General features: G+C 34.1%; 1 protein-coding gene across 4 annotated transcripts; it reads left to right on the top strand.

Annotated features, from left to right (window-relative positions):
• The first annotated feature begins 2,764 nt into the window (after positions 1-2,764).
• Positions 2,765-25,060, top strand: LOC128211719 (phosphatidylinositol 4-kinase type 2-beta-like). 4 transcript variants are annotated; one of them, XM_052916747.1, is made up of 10 exons: positions 12,079-12,364; positions 13,162-13,600; positions 17,511-17,711; positions 18,126-18,257; positions 18,686-18,839; positions 19,916-19,983; positions 20,498-20,597; positions 21,261-21,394; positions 21,928-21,987; positions 23,128-25,060. In XM_052916747.1, exons 2-10 carry the CDS (start codon positions 13,355-13,357, stop codon positions 23,296-23,298), a joined length of 1,266 nt encoding a protein of 421 aa, XP_052772707.1. In that variant the 5' UTR covers positions 12,079-12,364; positions 13,162-13,354; the 3' UTR covers positions 23,299-25,060. The 4 variants fall into 4 exon arrangements, with proteins under 4 accessions (XP_052772703.1, XP_052772707.1, XP_052772706.1 ...); XM_052916746.1 differs by having other exon boundaries at positions 12,079-12,430; XM_052916743.1 differs by lacking the exons at positions 12,079-12,364; positions 13,162-13,600 and adding an exon at positions 2,765-3,169.
• The last annotated feature ends 2,475 nt before the right edge of the window (positions 25,061-27,535 follow it).

The following is a 27,535-nucleotide window of genomic DNA, read 5'->3' as shown; positions in this document are numbered from 1 at the left end:
CAGGCGGACTTTAGGATGTCTGGGTAACGGGTTGGCTGGTCTGTACTCTGTTGGCTACCTGTAAAACTGTTTCGTGTTACCTCTGTTAATTGCCCTTCCGCGCTACTGACGTTTGTTGCCTCGTACCGCCTGGTTCTGCAAATGCGCGTAAGGTTGAAACGGTGCTTGAAATGAGGGTGGGGGCTTATCAAATTCAGTTGGAGTGTTTCTGACCTCCGGATAACAAGACATGACAAAACTGTCAAACCTTTTCGATATAATACTGAATGTTACTTATCTTTGAGTTGACCCTTTGTTCGAAGTCGACTAGCTGTTTGAAGTAGATTGGTGAACATTTGAATGGAGATTAAATTCGGCAATATTAAGTTCTCATCCAATTTGCACTTTTTCTCGGAAATGCTGGTCATAGTCAGATGAGGTATCTAACTTGTGGCGAGTAATATTTTAAAGACAATCAGAGTTTTATTTACCCGGTCCATGACCTTTCACCGAGAAGTCCATTACTACCAGTGTTAAGAACATGGCCACCTTCAAACGCGAATCAAACAGTCTGAAAGCAACGGTACAGCCGAAAGCAGTAACCGATTTATCTTGTATCCGAGTGGAAGATGCATGCATTGAAACATCTTGCCAGGAAGGATAGCGAAGTTGACTTTAAAATAAGATCAACAGGGAAATGTTCAACCTTAAAAGTGACCCGGATGGGATGCTCGGATAGCCTGAATAATTTGAAAAGCAGAGAAAGAAGAGTCTCTTCAAAGAAAACGGAATAAATGTTGCCATTCGAAAAGGCAAATTTCATTCTTTGGGACTGGGTCATCCAAAAGAATAAGGGGATCTTTGGGTGGTCTAGAAACACAGTAGGAGTATGGGTAGTACATGTTTAAGAAATGAGAGGGGACTGTAAGCATTAGCAGTGTATTGAAAGAGATGTATTTTAGGTTTTATACCCTTATCAGAATTTGGAGTGAATATAAACTTATTTGACAAATACACCGACATGAAAAGTGGATTAATGTCTCTGATGTACAGGTGTTTAACTCTTTAAAAATGGAATATAATCATCAGTGTAAATGCTAGATGTCTGCGGATGATTCGACGCCAAATTTCAACGCAGGGAAGAGTAATGAAGGAAATAAAAGGAAAGCTCAGTCACCACTCATAACAGGTGGACACGCGGAAAGTGAGACCGCCATTGATACCGTGTACTCAGACAGTAGTCCATATTTGGGGACAATATCAACCCATGTTTAACATTCTATAGACACAACCGTATGCCGGGAGTCCACCACTTGCGCCGTAATGTATCTAACCCCTCCCATGCCTCCCTGTGCTGCGCAAATGATGGCTGAGTTGAAGTAGAGACCTCAGTTAAAGAATTAAAGTCAAAATACAGCAATCGTACATTCTCCTTTCAGAACTAAATGACTCCGTGTTGAAAAAGAAGGATAGTACAGGCCAAAAAAGTGACACAAGACAAACTGTTAAATGAGGACTTGTATGGTATAACTGAGCAAATTGGCGAAAGTTGTGAGGAAAAATCAAAACAAAGGTTCTACAAAATATTCTAGATCAGGATGCAAATGGCATCGAAGCAGAATGGGCAAAACGTGGGGGTCGTCCAACCCCTAACAAAGCTCGATCGATTATAGCAAAATTCAAATACACTTTTATTTTTAGATATCACGGTAGAATATTGATAACAAAAAGTAAACAATAATTTGGAACAAACAGAAGATATTGCCTTACAACAAATTAAAACTAGAGCTGTCATTGGATGTGAATAATACCCCCGCTATTCCACCTCCTTGTAATAAGAAGTATCATTGGGAGTTATGTATGCTCATTGAATGTCTTATGTCGGTTAGAAGGCATCAATTAAGTTAATGGTCGTACTATAGAGAAATAAGGGCTAAAACGTATGGGAAATAAATCACGACGATTTCTGTTTTCACAGCACAGTTTTTAATAGTGATGTCCAAAGACGAATGTTTATACCTCAAAAACATATGTTATCAAAGGAAGTAAATAATATAACAAAAGCAGTCACAAACTGTCATATCCCCCGTCGAATGAAGAACAGTATCAACTTCGCCTTCCGACATAGGATTGCTATCAAACAACGGATACTAACTAAAATAATAATGCAGTCAGAGTAATCATGGTTCTTGTGCGCTGCACTTCTCCTCAATGAGATATATCTGTATATGAAAATTGAAGTCAATGCATTAAAGAAATTTAAAGTCAACAACTGGACAAACTTGAAGGGTGAAAATTAACAAAGGACAATTTAACTCAAAATATAATGGTCAACACAGCCTGACAGACCGACAGACAAACAGACGCAAGGCTCTCTCTCTCTCTCTCTCTCTCTCTCTCTCTCTCTCTCTCTCTCTAGATATATATCTATATATATATAGCCAACACGACTACGTGGTGGGAGTATGTTCTGTAATTACTTTTAGTTTAAAACGTTTTGTGAAACTGAGGCCAGATTTGTCCCATTATATAATGAGGGAGGTAACTGTTACAGTAATGTTTTAGTTGCGTGTTTAATGGTTTTGTTTAACCTCACCCCTCAAATAACTGCGAATTCAATGTTTATCATATTACGGATGCAATAAGTAATAATAAATATCAATACAATTAAAGGAAAAATCTGAAATTAATTGAAATTTTACTGAACTCCTCATGAGTTATTAAAAAAATTTCATTGCAAAAATCCGAACATGAGAAATTTATTAGTCATAACTTCCGGGTTAAATGTCATCAGATTTCGCGTAAATTACTAACGACGAATAATCACGGGATCTACATGAATATCGACCGACCTTTATCGTCATTGATACCCTCTGATGACGAACAAATGGAGCACGGTCCGCCACCTGACGTTACGAACGTTTCTGTGACGTTTGCGCCACGTTTGGACCGATCTACGCGTTCTCCGACGCGTGAATCCAGAGCCGGTGATGGCAATCAAGAACAATCTCCTCTCTTAGCTCCAAGATCTCTTGAAATCGAGTATGGTGGTTTTGAGAACCACTTTCCTGAAGACCCTGTATTTCAGGAACATGCACGAATGGCAGAAGACGCCATCGACTGTGGCCGTTTTCCGGAACGCATTTACCAAGGCTCTAGTGGGAGTTACTTCGTAAAAAATATTGATAATGTAAGTACAGTATAGGTTTTAGGAAAAGGTACAAGTATAGAAATAAGATAACCATGCAAAAAATCATGAAAATGGTTATATAATTATTATGCCCTTTTTTGTAGTTCAACATTTTTAATAAGTAAACAACGATAATCAGGCTCGTAGCTAGGGCCATTTTGGGATTACTCAAATTGATGGCGACTAGCTTAATAATCCCTTCACCCCATACTCCTCATGGATTTTTATTTTAAATTTGGGCTTTTGGTATGACAAAAACTTTGACTTTTCAAAATTTCATTACGCAACTGCGTATTTGCTTTCTGTCAGCTATGAGCCTGATAATGGATAATAAACTTTACTTGTAGCTTGATTAAATGTTAAATATAAAGAAATCGATCAGTCAATTTTAGTACATTAGTCATACTCTGCATGTAAGATAATAATGCCTCTATTTCATAGTTATGTTGTGACAAAGCTTTGTCACTTAGTTGTATGTAACCCGACCAACTATAAGGAGGCGTTTTTTAGAGCTTTACGGTGCAGCCTAAAGTCTATGCATGCACTCTCTTGAGATTCAACCCGCGCAGTTACTAGACATTAAAAAGAGTCCTGTATTTCCAAGAGACTATAAGAGTGTCTTTGTGCGGTTCGAAGGGTTCTAGTTTAGTGATAAAGGTTATTTAGGACTAGGGGAACCAGGAGATCCAAGAAACACTTTAGATATGACTGTAGTACATGCTATTTGGTCACCATTTACAGTCAGATATTTTATTTGCTATATGAAAATGTATTTAACAAATTTATCATTCCAGTAAAGTTTTTTGATGAAAAAAATGCTGTACAACTACTTAATTTACAGAAGTTTTCTTAAACAATTGCTTATACTAAAATAAGTAAATGTAATATTATCACCGCAAGCTTGATCATATGAGCCACATTGATTTTCGACCTTAGGACATCATTATAACAGATCAAATAATCATTAATAAAAAGTGCTAAAATAATTATTTTTTCAATGTGTTATAATTTCTTTTTAAAGAATCTTCATCAGACATCATAGACATCATTTTTTGATGATGTATAAATATTACCTGACTCATGTTTCTTTAGCAACCACAGTTTTCTTCTTGACTAATTTCGACTGCATTTGAAGTGTCTGTTTCAAACATCCCTAAAGTTTAAAAATACTACAATGAATCATCAAACTTTTCTTTATTTATGAATCATTTTAGATTTTCATGTTGCTCTAATTAAAGTGGTTAATATTTAGCTCGACTATTCAAAGAATAAGGAGGGCTATACTACTTGCACCAGCGTCGGTATCTGGTTACATAATGACGTTAGATAACTCCATATTATCTTTTATACAAATTATGGCCCCTGATTAACTATGGAACTTAGTTTAAAGTTTTAGGACAGGTTTGGATATTTATTAATAACTTCTATACCCTTCTTTCAATTGACTTAATACTTCACACAGTTGTACAGGACCATCACATAATGAGGTTACATAACTCAATATTATCCTTTATACAAGTTATGGCCCCTGATTGACTTCGGTTAAAGTTTTAGGGCAGGTTAAAGTTTTAGGGCAAGTTGGGATTTTCCCTTATAAGTCCAATGCCCTTCATTCAATTGACTTAATACTTCACACAGGGCTATCACACAATGAGGTTACATAACTCCATATTATCCTTTATACAAATTATGGGCCCTAATTGACTATTGAACTTAGGTTAAAGTTTTAGGGTAGGTTGGGATATTTATTGATAACTTCTATTCCCTTCATTCAATTGACTTAATACTTCACACAGTTGTTCAGGACCATCACACAATGAGGTTACATAACTCCATATTATCCTTAATACAAGTTATGGCCCCTGATTGACTTAGGTTTAAGTTTAAGGGCAGGTTAAAGTTTTAGGGTAAGTTGGGATTTTAATAAAAAAAACTTCTATACCCTTCATTCAAAGCACTTAATACCTATGCAGAATTATTTATGACCATCTTACAATAAGGAACATTATAAACTCCATTTTAACCCTACATACAAATTATGGCCCTTGAATGATTTTTTTTTAATTTTTCTTTAAATTTCTTTTGAAAGGCACATTTTTATATTCTTAACCGCATTTTCATAAAGGGAAAACAAGTTATTTGAATGACTTGCGTCATGTTTGGGCGGGCTAATGGGAGGGTCAAAGTCACCTTATGTATCGAATAATTTTAGCTTTTTAGCTAGGTTTGACATAAAGAGACCAAACTTGGTAAATACGAAGAGTTTATGGAGACCTTTTATTGGAATGAGGTTGAGGCCCTGGGATCAAGGTCAAGGTTACTATTAATAGGAAAATGGTTGGTATTGAATAACTTAAGTAAGGGTCTACATATTGTGACCAAACTTGGTATATAGGAAGAGTTTATAGAGACCTTTCATGAGATTGTGTTTACGGCCCCCGAGAGTTATGGTCACTGTTTACTTTTTACAAGTAAGGGTTGACATAGTGTGACCAAACTTGGTATACAGGACAAGTATATGCAGAGCTTGATATGTAAGAAGAGTTTATGGAGGACTTCCATGGGATTGTGTTTGGGGCCCTTAGGATCAAGGTCACTGTTACAAAAAATAGAAGAATTAGCATTTAAAACTGAATCTCTTCTGCCAATTATTAAAAACCTGGTTTTGTCACATTGTGATTCTTGTTCACTTTTTAATTTATTTGTTGTATTGCTTTTGACAGGGACATTGTTATTGTATTCACTTCTAAGTCAAAGCGGTGAAGTCGAGCGCGCTGTCTTACGACAGCTCTTGTCTTTTTCATTCTTCGTTTATTTATATATATAAACTTCAAGACTGAAATATCACTTTAATATAGGTAAAATTAAGAAAATTAGACAAAAACAGATACTTTTTATATTGAAAAGAAAAAAAATGGTATGGGTTATAATGTTTGACTGTTGCAGTAAATCCGCGATAACTCTTGCAGCCGAATTCTTGATAACTGCTAATTGGTCGAGAACATGGCTACTTAGTCCCAAACTTTATTCCTTCTATTTTCATTTTAAATATACTGCCGATAATTCGAAACCTAACCTCTAATTAAGTTGCTCACAAGAACACCATTTTTTGTCCCAAATACTAAAATCATACATAAAGGTCTATCAATAACTCAAGCAGTCCATTAGTCATAATTTCATGCATTTTCCGGAATGCATGTTCCAAAATAAACAATTGACAGGCATTAACTTTTTGCAAGTTGCAATGAAAGACTTAACAAATTAATTAATGGGGTATTAAAAAAAAATGGCTGAGAGAAAAAGATGTTATATTATGAAACAAAATATTATTAAATAACTGATGTTATTTTGATTTTAAATGATGAAAGAAATGTTTAGAATTTGAAAACGAATATAAACATGGTAAATATATATAATTTTACTAGACATGTTTTGACTTCAAAACTTTGAAATAAGGCATTTCATAAGGCCTTTTTTTATTATATGTTTTACTAACGGCCAGAGATGTTAAGTTTCAGAGGAGGAGGAAATGAAAATAAAAATAAAAGTTTTTGGTCGGGTGGGGGAGGACACACAGAAAAGCAAAAGCTATGATGACTGATGTATCCTTTATGATTTTCTATTTGAATGTCAAGTCATTATATATGTAAGTGTGTGCACATTTGTTTGTATTTGTTTTATCTGACAAGTTCACTTCATATTTTCATTAATCACTCTTTATACTTTGTTAATGCATGTTATAATAGACAAGTGACATAAAAAAATCAATTATTTTCAGTAAATTTATTTGCCATTAAGAATTTAAGGAATCGGCCATCACTCCACTGCGTTGTCTTTGCTGCAAATTGTCCGATACCAATTCACCAACCATGTCATTGTTATAGGTAGCAAAAGAGCTTTTTATCTGTTTGTTTCCTTCTATACAGCGAATATTTATCCGCCAGGAACTAATGGGGGCAGCCATTTTATCAATGACGATGCAAATCGGGGTGAGCTAAAACCTGGTACCAGGTATCGATATCGAAAAAAGCCGTTATCACAGTTTGTGATACTGGATTATGTTGATACCGTGTTATTTAAAGTATGCATTGGTTGTCAATAAGCAATTAATAACGGACCGTGGATACTTGGATTTATGGTCTGATAATAACCCTCGATATCAACATAATCCGGTATCGGAAAGTGATACCGGATACCGGGGGATACAAGGTACCGGATACCGGGTTTTTAGCACCAGCCTGCAAATCCGATGAATGTTTTTCATTGGCTTAAACCTTTTCAGAGATGTTTACACCAACATTTTAACAGCTATTGCGATGTCCTCTGCTTTTAATGATTTGCCGCGATAAAGTTTCATCGGCGGAAATAAAAAAAACCGAAATCACAATTTTATTTTTATTTCAAAAATGAGTTTTTTCGGGTGTGTGTTAACAAGAAACATTAGCTCAATGAGCTATTTTCCGACATTTCAATTGTCAAAATGACATAATATTATTTCTGTTAAGTTTTGTTGCAGGCCTTTAATTAATTCTGATAAATGAATTCCATATGGCAGACACACCAATTTGCCTAAAGTTTTCATTATGTAAACCTTCAAAACAGTTAAAATTATATTGTGTCACACAGTTTTATTTAAAGCTACAGTCTGAAGGACAAATGAAAATAACATTTTATGTTAGGAACGATGTTTCGGATAAAGAATTAGTAAGCTCATTAAACATTCCATTGGAGCAACATGCAAATCTGCTGTTGGAGCACATACCGGTACTTGATATGGTAAAAAAATTAGATGAACATGTCAAATGTTTTGAACCCAAAAGGCAATTTCGAGTACTTCTTTTGTTGGAATCCAGCCATCCAAGTAAAAGAATTGCTGGAAAAAAGGATTTTTTCTGAACTTTATGCTGAGGCCAGAGTTTTTTTATCTTTAGATTTACGGGAGATTTTTCAAAAAGTTGGGTAAGGAGGAGGAAATAAAAATAAAAATAAAATGCATAAAATGTCCCGAAGGAGAAATAAATAAAAATAAAACGGATTTTTCTCCGATTTTTTTTATTTTTTAAATCTTATATCATGAAGACAAAACACACCTTACTTGTGTCAGCTATTACATAGGCTGAAAAAAGGGTGATAGATCACCATAAAGTTTCAAAAGCATAATTATAAGATCCTTTTAATGACTGAAAATATTGACCTCAACACTGTGGAGTTCAAGCGCTCATTGAAATTAATTGTATATATTTGTTCGAATGCATCTATGCATATGAGGTGCATATATGATCAACCCATGGATTTTATGAAACATGTCAGTGTAATAAAGAAGTTTAAATGGCCATTTCTAACCTTTTGCCCACAGTATAAGCATATCCTTTCCATTGTGAAGTAATCAAACATTGAACAAAGTTTCAGACACGGTATAATAAGGAGGTCAAATGTGTTTTTAACGAAATAGTACCGTGACAATTTACCGTGATGTGGTTTTGATATAGAAAAAATAACCAAAAAAAGTCGACGCCCTGATGGAAATTCCTCTTCACTTCAAAGTTTGACAGGGCTTACGGATACACAGACAGTCAAAATCTACATTTATTTACTTCACCAAAGAAAATTCGGGAGCATTAAGATAAATTTGACAAGTGTTATATGTTTCAAAAAACCAGGTCTAAGAACTGATTTTAAAATCAGTCCTGAAAAATATCCTTCTAATTCCAGCTATGCCCGTTGGCAATAAGCAACGGATAAGTTTGACTTCTTGCACTGACTGCCAGATATCTTATGTTCAGATTTTTTGTTTTATCGGAAACACACACTATGTTATTATTACATCATTTTCAGTACTCTATAACGATTTAAATTCTAAATCATTATTAAACTAATTAACAACTACGAATATCACGATACCTTGTGTTTTTCTCTTCAAATATGTGATCGTGAAGTAGTGTGTTCAATGCTCCCCAGAGTCAAATTCAGAAAAAAATATCCATTTTGACTATGATGAACACGATATCATTTTGCAGTTTGTGTTTGTCAGAAGCTATACATTTTTGCACTGTAATCCAATTCATCCTTGTTAATATACGACGTGCGCCAACGACTTTTAATAGACAAAACAACCCAAGAATTTCTGTCTCCTTATTTTGACCGGAAGTTTCGCAATCATTCCACGAAACGCGAACAACATACTGAATTTATAAAAAAAAAATCACAATAAACACGCTTTAAGTTCTCCATGGTTTGATTTAACTAATGAAACATAAACATCGGAACGTTTTTGTTGTAAAACATTTCTATATAGCTGCAGAAATTGCGAGAAATAAGGGGTATGACAAAAACTACTTTCACTTTTGACAGGACGTTGTTATGGTAACGGGTACCTGTTCTGTTCCCCCCCCCCGCGTATTTCCGACTGGTTTACGTGGTTTGTGCAGTAAAAAGACCTATAATTAATGACAATTGGTACACCAGTTGGTTCTGGGATATGGGTTATAGAACACTAATTTTATTTTCTTCTTAACATTGGAGCAACGTTCGTCGGAAAAAATAAAAATAAAACTACGAAAATGAATTTTATTTTTATTTGGGTTTTGCAATATTTAGGTACGGCGCTCCCGTAAATCTAAAGATATAAAAACTCTGGCCTGATCCATGACCATGCAGCTTTCAGAGTGTTTAATTATTTTGATGGAAATTAAAAATTCGCATCAAAAGAACTTGGCCCCTATCCAGGCTGCTTGTAATAATTGTACCTATGGCAACTGTTTTTAAGTTCTACAGTGCAAGAAAATGTACCATATACTTTGTAATAAAAGGTTCCTTTTTAGAATTGAAATAAAAAGTGCATCTGCTTGTCAACAGCTTTATGGGGTTATTAGCAGGGCTAGCATTGTTTTTGTTTAATGTTCTTTTAATTGTTAATATTTGTGACTTTATGAAGTGTAATATTACAACTTGTTATGCTTTTACTGCAATTTCTAAGGGTGGATCAGGATTTTATGTATTTAAGGAGCGTCCCACCACAGGAATCCCCGAACTAGACTCTAAACATACCCCTCTCCCACCCCTCATTCTTGTGGATCCGCTATGAAACATTATCATAGTTATTGTATGCTGTATTATCTTCGAAATCTAGTGCTTGATGTATTAAATTATGTATCATAATGACAAATACTGGTACTGGAAATGTAAACTCCTGTTTTATCAACATGGCAACATCTGTCATCATTGATTTTTGAAGATTTCAGTTGTTCTTTTTTTTTAAATATATCAATGAAGATAAAAACACAGCTAGAATGCAATATATTTGTTTAAAAATAGCATACAAGTGTAAATAACTAATGTTTTTACGCATAGTCCAATAGCAGGCAATGAATTGCTCATAGCCAAGGGAGACAAATCTGTCATATCTGTCAATGTTCTTCCCACATTTAAAAACCTGTCTATATCTCAAAGAATGACATAGTGCTTGATAAAAAAATGTATAACAATTAGGCAATAATGGCTATAAATGTTTTGATTTTCAAAACATGGTTAAGTACAGAAAAATTTGAAAGAGGTTTATGTCAGAATTTTCGTCTTTTAATCATTATCTGACAGTAAAATACAAAATGTAGGACAACTTCCCCTGTTTTAAAGCTCACCTTCCAAGCATGATTTTGGATGTCTCATATGAAAAAGTTTTTTTTGCCATGACTGCTATTTGCGATATTATGATAATATATGATAAAGATAGTAAAATAACAATAATATATTATCATTATTATTATTATTATTATAGTAATTATAACAGTACTAGTTTTTGAAGATAATTTGTTAAGCTATGTAAGTTATTTACAATATGGCTTCATAAAAAGAATATAACATGCACAGGCAAATACACACACACACATAATAGTTTCCAAACTTCTTCCTCAACACAATCTAAAGTTGAATCCCGTGTTGGCTCAAACTCACTGGGAAATATACAATTGAGCTACAAAAAGTTTGAGCCAATCAGAAATTACACATTGCAACGTTTTACACAAATCGTCTTTTATTCCTTATTTATATAGATATATGTCATACCTTTTTACAAACAACAAGCCTGTCAAAAGTCTTATATATCTCCATAAAGGAGAATATTTATGCAAGATATTTCCATTATCATTCTGTACTAAAGATGTTGGGGAATTTCCAAACTTTACTGCTACATATTCAAATTTGAGAAATACTTGTGTTTTATATCTTATCTTATACAAGTCATTGATACTTAGCTTAGTGGTCAAACTTGGTCACCTACTCTGATTATCATCGCTTTGGGGTAATTCAGTGCAATGAGATTTCACCAAGGTAAATTGTACAGAGCCTAGTGGGTCCCCCAAATACTACCAGGACTGACCACTCTTTCTCTTCTCCAGGTTCTGTTACATTTTAGGTGTTATACAACTCCTTCGTTTGATCTGGCTATATATACATATATACCCCCCCCACACACACACACACCTTCTACACAGCACAAGGAATGTGGTGGGATCAAGCCCTATTGCAGCCAAGGGGTGAGGGCAGACCTTAACAATTAACTGCTCCTCTCAAAGGTCCAAGTCATGATTGGAGGTCAAACCCTGTACATGCACATACTCTAAATGAATGTCTGGATTGAAACTTTGTCCAGCATTGGACCAAATTATTTTTTCAATCCAGTATAACTGTATACTTATTTCCTCTACAGTCCTCAAGTGTTTCCTTAGAAGTGTAATACACAGCAGACAAGACATAACACAGTGATAACCATCATCAATGTAAAATTAGTTTTAGGACCTCTGATTTGTATAACAAGAATCATTGATGTTGAAAAGTGGTAGACAGTCTGAAATTGGAAAATAGTGACGCTGGATAAATTGGGACAGCCTGGGTAGTAGACTCGACATTGGAAAAAGTGCAAGAATGTGGAAAATAGCTCGCATCAAGTATAGTATTGTTCAGATTGAAGCTATTGGATATATTTAGATCAGCGGAAATGTAAACAATACAACGTGTCCATTTAGGATTTTCTGTTAACACAGAACTTGATGCTCTGTATGAATTAGTGTGTCAATCGTCCTTGATTTACTGAAGAGAATGTGCTAATGGGGCTAGTGTTGAACATGTTGATAACAATTTAAGATCATTTAAAATGAGTGAAGTACAAATATGGATACAAAAGTTTGTGAATGTTGTGAGGTAAACAGAAAGATAACAGATACATGTGATTATCCTTATTTCATCTCCATTCATCAGTGGATTAAGGTTCAAATTTGTGAATGGTCTTCTGTGTATTAATTTAAACAATGTTAAAGCCTTTGTCTTAGGAATGTGTCTATTGTATATTGGATAATAAGGTTTCATTTTTGGAAGTATTGTTTATTGTTATTTTACTATGTACCTATCTTGTACTTCCAGTGTACACTATTTAAAAGCATACGTCATGTAAACATGTATTGTTTTTGATGGCATTCAACTTACAGCATTTCATTTTCAACCTACATTCAATAATAATTAACCACAATACAATAGTACATTATAGAAAATAAATGACTGCCTTTCACAACCTTACTTTGACCTGTAATCAATACAAAATCTATTATTATAGATTACCATACAATCATGTGTTATTTTTCAAGAGTCATATTAATCAAATGATCAAATGTAATACCAGTCATTGATTTATTTAAACCCCTCAGGAAATATAGACTGTTTAAGTGTGTAAAAGTTCTCTGTATTTGTAGTGTTGTGATAAGGATGTTATAACTACATGTCCTCCAGTCAGTGTACAAATTAAATCACTTAAATGTCCAGTTAAGAAAATTCAAGTTCAGGATATGAGCAGGTGTTTAAATCCTACTTGTACGGTTATTGTACAGATGTGAAAGAGGAAGTTATATTCTTTTCTTTTTTTAAGAAACACAAAGGGAATATACAAGTTTGCATTAATGGCATGTTTTTCTGTTTGAGATATTGATTAAGTTTGAGATTTTCAGAAAATATTTTGCAAGACGAGTAAATAATTCGGATCCCTTGGCATATCATGCAACATAGATCCACGAGAAGATTATGGCGTAGACAAATGTGAGACAATAATTAACGGAGGATACTGTGTCATGTGTGACAGGGTATTAGGAAACCGAATTAGCCTAAAATTGCGTAAGAGACAGGAAATATTTGTGACGTGCCATGACAGACTCAGACACGATACACATTGTGCAGCGTCAGGATGCAGGACCGGAGCTGTACCAAGCTTTCGATTACAAAATCGATCCAAACACGTACATGTCACCATATGGAAACAAGTTTAAAACTTGTGAAGAAGAATATGCCCAGATTGTGTATGAATGTGAATTGGGGCTCGACTTTGGTCAGCAGCCCAAATTGAGCAAAAAAGGGACAAGTGGATGCTACTTTGTGTACAACAGACAGGGAGTAAGTATTTGTGTTCAACAGACCTTCAACATAGATGAAAATAGTCAGACAATGTAACTAATGATCATTATGATGTTATGATTCATATGATGGTTTTTGCCAACAACTACCTGATTTGTTTATTGTACAATGAAATAAAGCCAATAACCACTTGCATGACCCCTGGCTATTTCTTGTATGAATGCATGTACACAAAAACATTCAATCTCTCTATTCATTGTTGTGTTTTTTGTAAGCATGGTGGCCCTGGGTCCATTTCTCATCCCAATAGTCTTACGGTAATTAACCATGATTGTTGGTAGGAGCATTTCTGATAGACCCTATATATGTCACCTTGTATTTCTCCAGTTCGGAAGAGTATAATACATTATTTTACTATACAAAACACAATTCAATCACATGTCGTTCAAAGTGAACATGTGTTACAAAAAAGGAAAAGCCTCAACAAAAATAAACATAGAATGAAAAAGCCTGGTATGTGATTTAAGAACAAAACTGAACATGAATATAATGCAATAATAATATGTGTGATTCATATACCAATGCCTTATAGCTTATTGAAGAAGCATTACGGTAGTAAACATTCAGAACAATATTAAAATGATCCCTTGGTACGCATGAAGTCATGTGTTCAGATCATTTTCCTCATATATGTCACTTAATTGTGGACGTTATATTGAACAATATGCATGTATGTACATGTAGTAAGGCCCATAACTCTTGTTTTAGTGATAATAGTTCAGTTATGCCCCTTGATTGACGGAGAATATTATGGTGTAACTGTTACAGTTGGCATCTGTCTGGAGCTCTTTTGTTATTCCAGCAGCTTAACATATGGAAAAAGATCTGAATTGGCAAATAATGTTTCTCTAAAGGGGCATATAATGCCAATTTTTTATTTCTATTTCACAGCATTAATATTTTTAAGTCATTTGACTTTAATGATCATAACAAAACAGCATATGATTTGCGTAAGGATAAACAATTATTAGCGATATTTTGTCGCTTTTTTAACTGCGGAATTTGTGGCCACATCCCATTTATAAAGCCTGTTATTTTTATTATCTGTTCCCAAATGTTTTTCTTGGTTTTAATCATTTAAGTGAAGTGAGTTAAACAAAATAATGCATTGAAATTCTTTTTTTTAAATGTTTTGCATGAATCTATATTGTGCACCTTTAACATCCCTGAAACAATTTGGGAAAATTGATACTGGTAACAAAACAAGTCTGGAAAGGAATTGGCCGGCTGCTAAAAATCATTAATTAAGCAATTATTCCGGAAGCTGTAGCACTCGGTTGTTGCTGTAAATATTACTTTAGATTGTAGATATTGTTATTGAGCTGTAATTTAATCGGAAGAATATATTAAAACTGTTGTTTGTCCATTAACTCAAATGACACAACTTTTCACAGCCTTCCATGAAAATCTTTTGGTGATAAGAGTTTCTTTTCCGAGTGTTCATTTTCAGTTTTTGGCAAGAAAGCACATGGAGCATATAACATAGAAATGATATACCCCAGTAGCATCTGCAACAATGATTTAAGGCCACAGGTGTACATACATATAAAGAAATGATATACCAGTACCCAAGTAGCATCTGCAACAATGATTTAGGCCATAGGTGTACATGATACATTTAAAGAAATGATATACCCCAGTAGCATCTGCAACAATGATTTAAGGCCACAGGTGTACATACATATAAAGAAATGATATACCAGTACCCAAGTAGCATCTGCAACAATGATTTAGGCCATAGGTGTACATGATACATTTAAAGAAATGATATACCCCCAGTAGCATCTGCAACAATGATTTAAGGCCACAGGTGTACATACATATAAAGAAATGATATACCAGTACCCAAGTAGCATCTGCAACAATGATTTAAGGCCACAGGTTTACATACATATAAAGAAATGATATACCAGTACCCAAGTAGCATCTGCAACAATGATTTGAGGCCACAGGTGTACATACATATAAAGAAATGATATACCCCAGTTGTATCTGCAACAATGATTTAGGCCAATAGGTGTAAATACCTATAGAGAAATGATACCCCAGTAGCATCTGCAACAATGATTTAGGCCAATAGGTGTAAATACCTATAGAGAAATGATATACCCCAGTAGTATCTGCAACAATGATTTAGGCCAATAGGTGTAAATACGTATAGAGAAATGATACCCCAGTAGTATCTGCAACAATGATTTAGGCCAATAGATGTAAATACGTATAGAGAAATGATACCCCAGTAGTATCTGCAACAATGATTTAGGCCAATAGGTGTAAATACGTATAGAGAAATGATACCCCAGTAGTATCTGCAACAATGATTTAGGCCAATAGGTGTAAATACGTATAGAGAAATGATACCCCAGTAGTATCTGCAACAATGATTTAGGTCAATAAGTGTAAATATGTATAGAGAAATGATATACCCCAGTAGCATTTGCAACAATGATTTAGGCCAATAGGTGTACCCGGTACATACATTTAAAGGAATTATACATTAACCTTTCTCAGAAAAATATTGGGGGGAAAGTTGTTCTAACCTTTCTACCTTAATATTGCAGCAAAGTGTTTTTATTAAACAAACTGTTTTTATGCATTTGTTGCCTGCCTGTTTAGTGTTTTGACTGGTGAGCAGAAATCCCACTGGAATTATTGTTATTTTATGTTCATTTCTTCTTGTGCACCATATGTTTATATACATTTCATGGTGGTTTTCCTTATAGACATTTAATCAATGGAAAGTGAACCTAATAACAGTGAATTATGCAGTTTCTTCTCTTTTTATTGTAAGATTTGTTAAAAATGATGGTAATCTTAGAATTGAGAGCCATATGAGATTGGTGCTATGCTTTAATAAATTCATTGTGACCCTCATTTTTTTCTGTTTTTTGGGTGGCCATGAAGTATATTGAGTCATTCGGTTTTGCTAGATATATATTCATATTTGAATGATCAAGGACCTACTTGTATTTAAAAAATTACTATTTGATTTCAAGTGGTTTACATGTGAATGAATCATCATGTTTTGGGAATTAAACAGTCATTATAAAAAAAACACCTTTTTCTGAATTGGTGTATTTCAAACTAAAAAAAATTGGTGGACATTATTACACAATTGTTATTAAAGCAATACATCCAGGCCAAAAAGTGCTTTTACACTGTAGCTCATAGTTATTAACACATATATAAACCAAGGTCATGAGTTTGATCCTTCTGGGTCATATTAAAACACACTGGCCTAACAAAGTGGTAATTGCCAGAGATTGACATTTTGATTAAAGAGAAAGGATCTAGAATTTGTTTTAATTGGCAGGATATGTGCAACAAGTACAGGATGTTAAAAGTGTCTTCGGTGAAAGCAAAGACAATCTAGTATCTTCTGTATTTTTGTTTGACATCATTCAAAGCATTTCTTTTTTTTTCCACCTTTGAAATGTAAATTGCAAGTTGAAATGAAACTGAGCAGCTCATAATGATCTAGCCAATGAAAACCCTGGGATAAACAAATGCTCGTGGACTTGGATTCAATAAATTTTATCATAAGCTAGACTGAAGAACCTGTTTGTGAAGTTTTCTTAGCATTTTTACCAACAAGTACTATACCTCTGTAACTATTATTAGGGAAAATTCTTGCTATTCAATTTCAGGATAAACTTGTTGAAATTGCCTCTTCTCCTTGATTTAAAGAAGTTTCTAATTAGGAATTTGACGGAAACCTTACCGATAGTACGCCTACATAGGCCAGCTGTTATTTCCGAGGGAAAACACAATCTGATTGCATGTCATGTTAATTACTGTATGGTATTATTGCATACTTGGATATTTTAAGAATGAAAAAAACACAAGAACTATTGACATTAATGAGATAATTGTGTACTTCTTCTTTCAGAAAACCATTGCTGTGTTCAAACCCAAAGATGAAGAGCCATATGGAAAGTTGAACCCAAAATGGACCAAATGGCTTCACAAACTGTGCTGTCCGTGCTGTTTTGGGCGAAGTTGTCTTGTTCCAAACCAGGGTTACCTTTCTGAATCGGGTGCAAGTCTAGTTGACCAAAAACTGCAGTTAAATGTTGTCCCAACTACTAAGGTAAAACTGTGGATGATGGCGTGGTTCATTTCTGTGTAAAACAACATATATTATTTTGTAGGACATCATGAACTTTCAAGTTTTAGGCCATTCCAATATTTACATTTTTAAATTGCTGCTCCTAATTCCCCCTTAAAAAACTCAGATATTGTCAGTCAGACTGATTGTCATGTTTTGACACACTAATATGCTAAAACAGTTTGTAATTTAAAGCTTCTAGGGGGTATTTCCTTAAAATTATATTTAAATAAGTTAAAACATTTTGTTTTAAGAAATTAATCATAGTAAAAAGCGTGTGTTTTTAAACTAGATGAGAAAAAAAAATGTTTTGTTTTACTCACTATTCCAAACTTTTTTGGTCAAACAATAACTTCAATTGGTGTGGCTTTTAGTACTTTGATATACATATTTCAGGTTGTTAAATTGTCGAGTCGTACCTTTAACTATAATGCCATAGATCGGGCTAAAGCAACAACTAAGAAGAACATCAACAGAAACTTCCCTCAAATTGGCAAAAAATTTCACAGACTTGGACTACCAAATAAGGTAAATTGCTCAGGGATATTTTTACCTCTGTGTCTATATCTTACTCTATTTAACCTTAAGTCATAATTATTTATGTGCCAGGACTTACAAACTATTATGGTATTTTTTGATACTCATATTTCAAAATCCAAGCATTGTCTAGTTTTTCAAAGCAAAAGCTTAGGTAATGTGATAGCCTTGCTGTCATCATTGTTGTCAGGATCTTTGTCTTGCCTGTATGACAAAAACTGTTGTAGAAAAACAATAACAACTTGGCAAACATGTAACCAGCGATTATACAGACTTGTGAAGCAAGGCCCATACCTCAGGCTTTAGTAATTGGGATTTATACTTTGTTGACTGAAAAATCACAACTGACAACATTCATTGGCATGTGATTTTAACTGTTCTCCGGTGCTCTTGTTTTATTGTGTTTTTCTAATTGAAAGTCGGGTTCGTTCCAACTGTTCGTGAACGGGTACAAGGACGCAGACTTCTGGTTACGCCGGTTTGATGCAGAGGCTTTGCCAGAATCCACTGCCAGAAAGTTCCAGCATTTGTTTGAGCGACTGGTTGTGCTGGATTACATCATAAGAAACACAGGTCTGGACTTGAGTATTTTTTCTGACTTAAGGCTTACATTGGCTGACATTTCTGGATAATTGTAAGACTGATTATTTGCAGAATGTTGATGAAAGCCATGCTTGATTAAAAGTTCCTTTAGAAATCATACAGTTTTCAAATTCGAAGCAGGGTTCTAACTTTCTCACATTTTGATGCTCTCTGGTCTCACCTGTTTGATTTGATACTAGCAGACTCTCTTCATTAAATATAACAGTTAAGCAAAGAGTGCTGGATTCATTCATTTCAACCAATTGCTTTTGAGGCTAACTGCCATGTACTGAATCCATATTTTCTAATGAATTAATATTTGGTCACAAATTTTAAACTGAGTGAAATTGCTCAAAAGTAAATTAAGCTAAAAAGGACAAATTTGAAACAAAAATGTCACCTGCCATGTTTAGGGCAATTTTCATTTTCTATATCGAAAGTTTAACTATGAATTGTTATTGCAATATCTCTTGTTTGTAAATATTGACATTGATTATCTTCCCTGATTATGGTATTGTTGAGTATACAGAGCAATATCTGCTACACATGTACAGACTGTGTCCTCGATATGAGAAAACTTTGATGGATAGATAAATGCTAAGCTTCTATATATGTACAGATAGTGAACAAATCATTGTTATTTAATCTGTATGGTATCTGATATTATATTATAATCTTTATAAGTATATTGAATTATTTTGAAATTAAAATTAAGCTTAATTACCTTTAGTAGTAATGATATTTCCGGCTTATTTATATTTTATTTGTGGAAATATACCAATTATATACATTTGTCAAACGTAAAAGTTTTTACCTTTTACATTACACAAAAAAAATGATGAATGTAATGAATCTCTTACACAAAGTATTGTACATGCCTTTTCGCCCAGAACAGGAATCAACCTTAAAACCCCTTGTAAAGAATCAAATACTTACCTAAAAAATACCTTACTGCTTATGTTTCATGTTTTGTATTTTCATCAAGGGATGTGAAATGAAGATTGCTGCATTATTTATGAAAAAAAAAACAGTTAATTTTATTTCATTGTAAAAATTTGACATTTCAGATCGGGGTAATGACAACTGGCTAATCAAATATGAACCAGCCTCTGCCGAAACAGACAGCGGAAAAGGGGTTTGTTATAACATTGAACTAAAACATTTAAAAACAGCATTTCTTTCAACTAGATTAACAATCTGAATTTGCTATAACCCTTATTTTGAAATGTTCACACATTTTTATTTATTTCATTGCACTATTCAGAAATTCTTCAATCCACAGAAATATGTTAAAGCTTAGCTTTGTAAAAGGCTAGAAGAAAGTACAGAATAAGAATTTACCCTGGTTGTCATTGGAAATTGAAATCTCATAGCAGTAGACCCCTCTATCTGCCATATAGGGGCCGAAATGTGGCCACTTTCACCCATCAAAAGCTTTTATTTCTCAATGATTGAAAGTCCTGCAATAAGTGTCATAATGCAAATCTTTTTTTAATAGTCTTTGGTTGAGATGTACTACACATTTTGCTAGTGAGACTAGGTGTATGTGGAGCAAGTCCCGCAACTCTGGTTTTACTAGTTGTCAGATTATGCCCCTTATCAAACAAGCTATGGCATTCCCTTGCAGTGTTCTTGTTTGCGTGTTTCAGGACAGCGACTGGAGTTTTGTAGAGAACCCGGAAATCTCAATAGCTGCCATTGACAACGGTCTTGCATTTCCCTTTAAACACCCGGATGAGTGGCGGGCTTGTAAGAGTTTTTCATTTATATACTTAGGCATTACTGTTAACATGTAGAACATGAACATTACATGTGTCACATAACAGGTGTTTCATCCAACGTCAGAAATCTTTGATTTGTATTATTTATTTTTTTGTTTCACTGAATTAAACTATATAAACTCCGAAAAACAACTTTCAACCAAACATTCTTGTGAAGATGCATCATGAATATGCAGCAGATGCTTGCTGCTTACTCCCATAAAAAAATGGTTTCAGTTGAATTCTGGAATATTCATACACTATTTTTAAATGTTCAGAGTATGTACGTAAGTCATTCAGCTATGGTAGGATGACTTGCAACCAATTTTTTGTGTTTTTGGAAGAAAATTGCTGTAGACCTTGTATTGTCGTTAGTGTACAAAACCTTCAGCTTTGGCATTAGCTAAAAACTATTCCAATTAAACTTAAAACATTTCAACTCACAGCAATACACATTTATGAAATAAGTCCGGTAACTCTAGCTGTTGAAAGTGTTGAGTTGTTAGCCTTGATTATCAAAGAAAAGTAGATGAATGTTGACAATCACTTTCGGTGCTCTTTTTAATTATCTTATGTCTTTCAAAGCTTTCAACAATGAATTTTATGACAAACGTTATATTACACTGTTACAAAGTATATGCTTTTATTTCAGACCCGTACCACTGGGCGTGGCTTCCGCAGGCTAAAGTCCCGTTTTCACAAGAAATCAAGGACCTTGTTCTTCCCCAGCTGTCAGATATGAACTTTGTGCAAGAGTTGTGTGACGAGCTGTATACACTATTCAAGGTAGGCGTTGTGTTGATGAGTGTTGTGACCCTGGAACCAGTCACTTTATCTATTTTAATAAACCAGTCTAATAGCAGCTTATGTAGGTAACCAGCTCACAGGAAATAGGAGATCACAATAATAAGCAATCATATGAACAAATGCAGTTGTTAAGACCAAATAGAAAAAAATAAAAGCACTGTGATAACAAAGCAGATATATGTATGTTGAAATTAATAACTTAAAATTAAAGTCTAAAATATTGTATAATTAAAACATAAAATATTGAAACCGGAAAAAAAAGTAGCTCTGTGCACGCGTGCCAATCTACATCCGCATTACCATGCAAATGAAATAGGATGTTTTCCATCAACTCATAAATGCTTTTGTAAACAAAGCTATTATTATTTTTATTTTATAGAAACTTTAAAGGTAAACAATTAAAGAAAAACTATGATATTTATAATATTCACTGTGTACAATTATGAACACATTTTTGTCCAAATGCTCAACAAGCACCTGCAACTTACATGTGTCTCCCTTTTTCTTTGAAGACTGACAAGGGATTTGACCGTGGAACATTTGATAAGCAGATGTCTGTGATGCGTGGACAGGTATGGCAATTTTGAGCCCTCACTTTTATTCTTAAAAACAGTGGCCAGGCCCCAGTTTCTGAAAACTCTTACCTAACTGAGTGCACTATTTAAGTCCTATTTATTTTGTAACTAGGAAGGAAATAAATACCAGTTTTTTTCATATTTTGATGATGTTTAAGCATTACCTTCCTTTATAAGGTCATGAAATCTGCAAAAAAAAGTTGAGTACACTTCATATGATAATTGAGTTATTATGAAAGTAAATATTTTTTTGTTCTAAACACATATTTTTCAAGTTTTGGACCATGATTCAAATGAGTAAACATATTTAACCATGCTAGGCTTTTAATTGGTAAAAGAAGAAAGTTTGTAGTTATTTCTTCAAAATTTTCAAAAGACTGGAGCCTGACCAGCTTGTCTTTAGTTTACTCAGTATGAGAAAAATCTCTACTTGCCTCCCCATTGAGATGAACCTGTGTGGGAACATTAGTTTAAACGTTAGTTATTTCATGAAATACATTGAAACACATATTATACATGTATCACCTTTTAAAAGGATTGAGGAGATAGCTAAAAAGTAATAGTATTACCTCTCTTATTTTCTTATATGTTGTAAGATATAGTGTTTACAGTATCAACAAATTTTTATCAATTGAAAATGACAGAAATTATGAAATTATGTTATGTTTCATTATTTTTTTAAATATTTTAGATTATGGTATATTTAACAATACAATGCATTTAAATGAATAATTGACTCAGCTATAATGTTGATTGGAAGATAGGATGGAAAAGAGAAGAAATTTGAGAATATCCAAGTGGTTTTGAATGATGGAAGAAAAATGATAGTTTCGATGTATGAACTGTAATAATGTTCACCAAATAGCATTGCTTTATACTTAACCTTGGGAAATATTAATGTATCAATTAACTAATGTTATTTATATTGAATGCCTTAAGAATCTCAAATATTTGGCTATTTTTTAACAGAATTTTCTTCTATCAATTTATGGGAATTTAAGCTCTTTTGTTTACAATTGAGAGTACATGTGTATAAGTATATGACTCAGTATCTTGGCATACACATGTATTATCCCGGTCTTAAAATTAGATTGTTCATGATATCTATGTTAATCATGATATTGTTTCATCCCACAGATATTAAATCTCACACAAGCCCTCAAAGATGACAAATCACCTGTCCAGCTGGTCCAGATGCCTGTGGTAACAGTCGAGAGAAATCGGTCAAGCAGTGGACGTCTCCGAACTGACAGTGACTCTTATACACAAAGTTTTCAACATAGAACTCCTTTCTTCTCCTGGTGCTGATTATGGCCATTTTTGTAGCAACAATCTGTTTTGTGATTGTGTAATATTTAATATACTAGTATTTTTGGATGATCCGTGAAGTGATAAGTGAATAGTTTGCTGTGGAGGAGTTATCAGAACATCCAGATGAACGAAGAAGTGACATAATGTCAGGGTGTGATATGGAAATCCATAGACTCCGTACAAAGACAAGCATGTGGACAAAGTGGTTCTTGTATTCTTTTGTTAAACAAACTTAATAATTACAGCAGACATAAAAACTCAAATTTTAGCGACATGTCAATTTCATACTAAGTTGTGTTTTAATTAATACTTGTGCAAATTTTGTAATGGGATGATAATTTGTATTTATGACAATTTATGGTGTATGTATTGACCAAGTGTGATAAGTGATGCCTGTCTGTACATGCCTGTCTACAAATCATGTTGAAGCTTTATAAATGATTTAACTTTATTGGCGTAAGTCAAAGACTGCTTCTACAATACACATATACACAAAAGAGGTATCCACAGGGAAGCAGTCTCGATGTTATTAAGACTGTTCATTGTTAGCAACTGTTGGTGCAACACTGTCAATGACCCCTACCGCAGTTTCTACTATGACATTATACATTAAGTCATTGGATTCTGACGGACCAGAAAATAAACACCTACAATGTGCTTATTTGTTATGTTATGCATTTGTACTCAGTTATTTTTTCAGCATTTAGAATCTGTGTGTATAATTTAATATAATCAGTACATTGTAAACTTTGATATAAAAAACTAATAACATTGTTTCAGAGTAGGCCATCCAGTATTGGAATATTTTAATAGATCTCTAGCAATTCCAATGAGTAGTGTTTAATATCAAATATGTCAATAATATGTTTCTGTTGCAAACCATCCATAAAAACATCATTATTTCATTTTTCAAAAACTACTGAAACAATAATTTTCCATTGTTTAGAACATTTATATAGTATGTCCATTGTTGTTGTTTTTGTTCAAGATTAACTAATTTGCACATATGTATGGGTACGCAAAATACTTTATTTGTTCAGAAAGTCCCTCAGAAATGTATCTGCTAACACTTTGTCTTTCATTAAGAAGGAACCAGAGTTTATTTGCTCAAATGTTCTAAGTTATTTTGTGTTTTTCACATTAAGGGCGTTCAAGTTTGTGGCTGTAATCACCTTGTGTGACTGCATGTTATTCTCTAACTGTTTTCTATATTAGTTTGTTGGTGGCAGCAGGATCGTCGTCCAAAAGACTTTAAGCAATTACTGAAGCTCATCCCTCTTTAGTTGTGTTAAAATGTGGAAAATTTTCATATTAGTTGAAGGATTTCAAAGATAGTTGATTCCTTGGAGGGCGATAACCAATTTTTGAAGAAAAACATATTCAGAGTTGAGAGATGCTGTATTTTCTTAAGTTACACATTTTATTTGAATGAAAATTAAACAAATGGAGGAATAATGTGAAGAAATTTAAACAACCTTTTTGGGGGACAACTTGTCTTGACACATAAATTACCCTTTAACTGTTAGCGCTTATGTCATTGAGAATATTGAGATGCTTGGATATAAATATTGTTTAAATAGTGCTTGTAAATATATTTAAGATTATTGAGGATTATGAAATGTTGCTAAGTTATTGTCAATGTATATAATGCTGCTATATTTGACTCATACTTGATTAATTGCTTATAAGTAATATTATTTTATTCACTTTATGTTATGAAATTTCATAATAATTGGTGCAATAAAAACTGTTTAAATTACATGTGTGTTATTTTTGTCCTGTCATGATGTCAATGCTCATATAAACATTCTTTTAATTTGTGTCTGATATTCTGTAATTCATATTCAGCTAAAACTATACGCTACCCAACTGTTCTTGGTCCATTATATTGTCAGCTATAACTTGAACCCCACTGTTCTTGGTCTATACCATTGTCAACTATGACTTCTACCCACTGTTCTTCGTCTATACCATTGTCAACTTTAACTTGTACCCACTGTTCTTGGTCTATACCATTGTCAACTATAACTTGTACCCACTGTTCTGGGTCTATACCATTGTCAACTATAACTTGTACCCACTGTTCTGGGGCCATACCATTGTCAACTATAACTTGTACCCACTGTTCTGGGTCCATACCATTGTCAACTATAACTTGTACCCACTGTTCTTGGTCTATACCATTGTCAACTAAAACATGTACGCACTGTCCTTGGTCTATACCATTGTCAACTAAAACATGTACCCACTGTTCTTGGTCTATACCATTGTCAGCTACTGTGAAATCATTTATATTCGTTGGCATGAAATTTCGTGGTTTGCCGAAAAAAAACAATTTCGTGGGTACTTGAATTCGTGGTTTTTCATTTTTGAAAAAGAAAATCGAATATGCGATCGTCCTAGATCGTCCGCATAATCTCCACGCGCTGGCCCGTGATTTCCATCTTGTACGTCACACGGTTTATGACACTTGCTAAAGTGGTACGACATGCCAATTAGTGCATATACCGTTGTCAATTATCGATTTAATTGGGAATTAAAGTCATAAAAAAAGATGTACCGTGATCATAAATACAGATAAGGGAAGCCATTAAGAATTTTGCAAACTGTGGAAACACCGAAAAGGTACGTTTTTTTGAGTAAACAAGATCATTTCAAAATTTATTCACACGTTTTTGTTTTATAAATATATTGAACGCGTCGTTTTGTAGTTTGTCTCGTTGGGTGCTCAGTAACCTCCAATGTAATCGGTTAATTATTTCATAAATCAAAAAATCGAGTACCGACACTCATCACGCACATCTTGTAAATCTTGAGATTTTCATTAACAGCACAAGTTTAAACACGTGCTTCTGTCATTTGGTTCATAAAATTACATAATTGATTTGGTTAATTATTTGTGGCAGTAATATATTAACAAAACAATGATACTAAAATATACAGTGAGACAGGTATAAACGCTGTATACTGCGACTTCTGTAACAAATAAACTAGTATGTACATAACATGGCAGTTGAAAAAGTGAATAAAGAGTCTATATTTCGTCGGATCTTAAATTTGTGGATCACCCTACCCACGAAAACCACAAACATTAATGCCCCACGAACATTAATGATTTCACAGTATAACATGTATCCACTGTTTTGGGTCTATACCATTGTTAGCTATAACTTGTACGCACTGTTCTGAGTCTATACCATTGTCAACTATAACTTGTACGCACTGTTCTGGGGCCATACCATTGTCAGCTATAACTTGTACCCCACTGTTCTTGGTCTATACCATTGTCAACTATAACTTGTACGCACTGTTCTGGGTCCATACCATTATCAGCTATAACTTGTACGCACTGTTCTGAGTCTATACCATTGTCAACTATAACTTGTACCCACTGTTCTGGGTCTATACCATTGTCAACTATAACTTGTACGCAGTGTTCTTGGTCTATACCATTGTCAGCTATAACTTGTACGCACTGTTCTGGGTCTATACCATTGTCAGCTATAACTTGTACCCACTGTTCTTGGTCTATACCATTGTCAGCTATAACTTGTACGCACTGTTCTGAGTCTATACCATTGTCAGCTATAACTTGTACCCACTGTTCTTGGTCTATACCATTGTCAGCTATAACTTGTACGCAGTGTTCTTGGTCTATACCATTGTCAGCTATAACTTGTACGCACTGTTCTGGGTCTATACCATTGTCAACTATAACTTGTACCCACTGTTCTGGGTCTATACCATTGTCAACTATAACTTGTACGCACTGTTCTGGGTCCATACCATTATCAGCTATAACTTGTACGCACTGTTCTGAGTCTATACCATTGTCAGCTATAACTTGTATGCACTGTTTTTGGTCTATACCATTGTCAACTATAACTTGTACCCACTGTTCTGGGTCTATACCATTGTCAGCTATAACTTGTACCACCCTGTTCTGGGTCTATACCATTGTCAACTATAACTTGTACACCACTGTTCTGGGTCCATACCATTGTCAACTATAACTTGTACCCCACTGTTCTTGGTCTATACCATTGTCAACTATAACTTGTACGCAGTGTTCTTGGTCTATAACATTGTCAACTATAACTTGTACCCACTGTTCTGGGTCTATACCATTGTCAACTATAACTTGTACCCACTGTTCTGGGTCCATACCATTGTCAACTATAACTTGTACCCCACTGTTCTTGGTCTATACCATTGTCAACTATAACTTGTACGC

This window comes from Mya arenaria, chromosome 12, assembly GCF_026914265.1.
Source record: "Mya arenaria isolate MELC-2E11 chromosome 12, ASM2691426v1".
NCBI lineage: Eukaryota > Metazoa > Mollusca > Bivalvia > Myida > Myidae > Mya > Mya arenaria.
Note: the sequence above shows the minus strand (reverse complement) of the source record. Positions and strands in the feature narration are given on the sequence as shown.

Coding starts and splice junctions, on each gene's coding strand:
- LOC128211719 (XM_052916743.1), top strand. CDS start 2,816: ATGAATATCGACCGACCTTTATCGTCATTGATACCCTCTGATGACGAA. Junction 18,258..18,685: donor GACTTGGACTACCAAATAAG/GTAAATTGCTCA, acceptor TCTAATTGAAAG/TCGGGTTCGTTCCAACTGTT. Junction 21,395..21,927: donor AGCTGTATACACTATTCAAG/GTAGGCGTTGTG, acceptor TTTTCTTTGAAG/ACTGACAAGGGATTTGACCG.